We start from the raw sequence: 4,242 nt of genomic DNA, 5'->3' as shown, positions 1-4,242 counted from the left end.
CACATTATGGGACTGTTGACATTCATGGAATGGTAATAAGGATGCACATGGGCAGCAGGGAAGTACACCCCAGGGGAGGTAGTGTTTGAGGTTCTTCTCTTCAGTTGGTTGAATCGTGCCAAGCAGCTTGTATTCCTAAAATTATCATTAAATTACTAGGTTAGTATGTCCTTTACATGACAGGTGACCTGTAAGTGATTGGGGGGGCGCAGATTCATTGTTGCATGAAATAAGGCCTCCTCTGTATGTCTTTACCTGCTACTTGCTACCTGTACAGTGACTACAGTGCCGTCACTGACCTGAGACTTGTCGCTGGAAAACTTTTATCATGTGACCATATAACGCAGCATCCATTCATGTTATCATTTATGTGTAATATATATCGTGTTGCAGCGCCGCTCGTACGAATCCTGTAAACTGCTCGGCTCCTGGGTAGACGATCTTGTACAGAGAATCGGGTTCTTTTCCACATGGGCCAGTCATGTGATTCGTTGTGTACAGGAGAGGTGAGAGACTGAAGGCGGCGGCTCCCACAACGATGATGTCACATAATACTCAGATATAAATATATTGTACTGTGCTGTGTTTAGGTTTAGTCAGCAGCTCGGCCTGAAAAAGACATTCAAACATTCCAGACCAAACTCATCCCAAACTCCCGACACTCTTCCGGAGAACGGGTCGCACCTCACAGGAGAGCCAGGCTACTACTGGATCCCGGCGTTCTTCTTCCCGCAAGGTGAGCAGGTTCATGATTCACCAATATGGCGGATATTCAACAAAGAAGTAAAAAGCTTTCATTTGTCTTCACACCTTTGTATGGCTCCAGGTTATTTATTTATCTAGCTATATGTGTGTGTGTATATTATAAATATAGATTAGGGATGCACCAATACTGGTATCAGTTGCGATGCCGAGTATTGGGCCGAGTACTCGTACTCTCCCAAATGCTCCGATGCTTATCCCAATACTTCCGGTATCAGGAAGCCGGGCAGCTCGTCATTACACACTACCCAGCTTCCCGATTGGCCGGCACCATGCTCCCGTCACTTGTGACAAGAGAGCATGGAGCCGGCTTCCTGACCAATCAGGAAACCAGACAGCGTGTAATGCCGAGCTGCCCGGCTTCCCGATTGGTCAGAAGCTGGCCAATCATGAAGCCAGGTGCTGTAAAATGATGCAACAGGTTTCTGATTGGTTAGGAAGCCAACTTCCTGCTTCCTCGTCACCTCATGACGAGGGAGCATGGAGTCGGCTTCCCGGCCAATCAGGAAGCCGGGCACCGCGTCATTACACAGCGCCCGGCTTCCTGATTGGCCAGAAAGCCGGCTCAATGCTTTCTCATCACCTAGTGACTAGCAGCATTGGGACGCCTTCTCTGCTAATCGGGAAGACGGGTGGCGAGTCATTACACGCTGCCTGGCTTCCTGAATGGGACTTCCGGTACTTGGTGTCGGCGAGCACCGGAAAAAAAATATCGGTACTCTTACTCGATACCAAAATACCGGTATCGGTGCATCCCTGGTAACTAAAAAATCTCTAGCTCTCTCTTATTGGTTGCACTAACTCTTTATCTTGCTCAGGGTTCTTAACGGCCGTATTACAAAATTATGCACGAAAAAGAAGTGCGTCAGTGGACTCGCTCACCTTTATACACCGAGTGCAGCCTGTTGTGACTCTTTCCAGTCTGGATACAAATGGAATAACTAACATCACTGAGATGGCATTTAATGTAAGTAGACATCAGATAAATGTGCTGCATATTGACGGTCAGTCCCTGATCCAGTTCTAACCTCATGAAAGCATGTTCTGTTAGGTTCTATTATCCACATCATGTGCTATTTGCAGTGGGCTGTTGGTTCTGTAGATAAGAAGGATTACCTGTAGTGTTAAGGTGCCCACACACCTTACAATGTATCTGCAGATTTTCTGTGGTCAGATGGAAAAAGTGCAACAGATTGGCCCAGGTGGAGATTACTCCATCCACACTTTTTTAAACCCCTCTCTCCATCCTTTCTTTTTTCCCATCACATCTTTTTACTGGTCCGGTGATATCACTGCAGCTTCTTCTCCTCTTTCCAGTAGCTGAGGACTCTTCCAGGACTGAGCGACACTCACATATTGACCCGAGTCCTGTGAGCCCAGCCTGTGTGATGACCCCCTCCCCCATGTATACAACAGGCTGACAGGAATTGGATAGAATGAATTGGGTTTGTCTCTTCCAGGCTCATCACACAATTGTCCAGAAGGGTTCAGTTGTGATATGATCCAAAAGCCAGGCTGAGGATGACAGCACCGGATAAGTGAGTTGCTGGGTAAATCCACTGGAGGGGAGTTCTGATTGAAGGAAATGTTTGTAGGGAAAGAAAGAATAAATATCACAGGTTAGTCTTTAAACCAGCAGCAGCCGCGACAAAACGACGTCCATCCCGGGACACTAGTGCAAAAACTAAAGCAGCTTGTAGGTTGGACCCCGGGCTGGCCTGTAGTTTTTGTCAGTGTCCAATACTCCTCTAGGCGTCATTATTACCCTGAAAGGTTTGAGATTTCACACGTCCCTCAATTAATGAGAAATCAATATTAATACCTTATTTTTGCCAGTCAGTCCTAAATGCCGCAGTCGTGTCACATGACACCCCTCAGCATGTTCCTAGGAGTCCAGATTTGGGAGATTGAGCCATAACCTGCTGGGTGTCATTCAGTAGGGAGAGGGCCAGCGCTGGATCGGTGTGCAGGTGAGTCTGCAGCACCACAGAAGAGGAGAGTACAGCCACCAAATCTGGTGTATTTTATACAATGCTGGATGATCCAATTCAGAATGATTTTTGCCTAAGCTGGAATTGGGCTTCCAGGATTCCTTTAAGGATCTGACGGTACAATCTGCCATTAGCAGGGCTCTCGTCCACCTGAACAAGGAGTTCTGGTATTTGGGCTCTTTCTGGACAGCGCTCGGTGGAGCCATGATACACAAGTCTTGGAGGAGTGTGAACATCCGCAGAGATTCTACCCACTGCCACCAATCCATTTCATCCCGCACACGGTAAGTGGGACTGCGCGTTCTCTGTGCAAGGTCAAATCTGCATCCACTGTCTTCATAGAGACTCTTTCTTCAATATACAGATGGAAATGGCGTCTGGAAGCGGCTGCGCTGACGTACACAACACCTTCACCTATGAATGCCCATTATACAGAACCCCACAGCGGGCCGGAACTTTATCTTCTACTGGGCACTCCACAAATTTTGTAACCTCTGTGAATATACCAACAATGGCCAGACCAGAGCACTGGATACGAAGGGGGGTGGCCATGCTCTGCCAAACACCCGAGTGATGGAGAACTTTCAATGGCGTACATTTTGCTTTGTGGTCACGTCTGGGCGGTTTCCGGCCTCAAAAAAAAAAAAGTCTTTGCAACTGCTTGGTGTATCCAGCTTTATGTCTTGTCATGATCATAACCCACCACACCTTCTGTGCATCAGGATAACCACATGTGCATTACCTGCTGTTTGTACCTGTAGAAGGGCCTACAACCAAACAGTGCATTTTGTGCTTTACCCTTACCACCCTAAGACACAACGTCCTGTGTAGTTAAATCTTAAAACTCAATTCAAGTCCCTTAACAATACCGGACATCATTTGTGTATCACTCGGCTGTAGATCCTCCAATCATCTCTGAGTTGGTGGTGACACTGTCCTTCCTTCTGGAGGGGGGCTACTTTTGTTCCCCATGGTCCCTGTGTGTGCTGTAAAGTAGCCACCGCTCCACGCTCACTCCCGTGATGGACTACAATCTCAATACAAATAAGTAAACTAAATGTGAGATTGTAGTCCATCACTGGAGCGATCTTGGAGCAGTGAGCGCGCACACACTTCTAGAAGGAAGGACAGTGTCAGCACCAATTCAGAGATGATTTGAGGATCTACAGCCGATAATAAAAATGTATCTTATTTGTGTAATAGTTAAGATACTTGAATGTATTTTTAAGATTTAACTCCTTAGTGTCACTTGAAACATTTAAAAGAGCTGTTCCGATCTTAGTAAATTCCCCCTCACAGGAGGATAAAGATACAGGAAAGTGTTCCCTCACTAATGAGCTATCACATGACTGGGAGCTGGTCCCACTAAGACTCGGAGTTGTGAAAGCTCAATGTCTGTGTTGGAATGAGATCAAGTGTGCTACTAGCCCAAAGAGAGGGGGTGTGTGTGTGTGTGTGTGTGTGTGTGTGTGTGTGTGTGTGTGTGTGT

At 46.8% G+C, this 4,242-nt stretch overlaps 1 protein-coding gene across 1 annotated transcript in view; it reads left to right on the top strand.

Moving 5' to 3' along the window:
• DNAH14 (dynein axonemal heavy chain 14) overlaps positions 1–3,327 on the top strand; it is a 188,228-nt gene extending 184,901 nt beyond the window's left edge. Inside the window, 5 exon segments of the mRNA XM_018556494.1 lie at positions 394–506; positions 591–736; positions 1,581–1,729; positions 2,891–3,037; positions 3,118–3,327. Of these exon segments, the coding sequence (XP_018411996.1) occupies positions 394–506; positions 591–736; positions 1,581–1,729; positions 2,891–3,037; positions 3,118–3,327 (765 nt within the window).
• Positions 3,328–4,242: the final 915 nt, after the last annotated feature.

Source organism: Nanorana parkeri, unplaced genomic scaffold, assembly GCF_000935625.1.
Source record: "Nanorana parkeri isolate BGI_ZX_2015 unplaced genomic scaffold, ASM93562v1 scaffold240, whole genome shotgun sequence".
Classification (NCBI taxonomy): Eukaryota; Metazoa; Chordata; class Amphibia; order Anura; family Dicroglossidae; genus Nanorana; species Nanorana parkeri.
The sequence above is the reverse complement of the archived record's forward strand: the minus strand, read 5'-3'. Positions and strand labels throughout refer to the sequence as shown.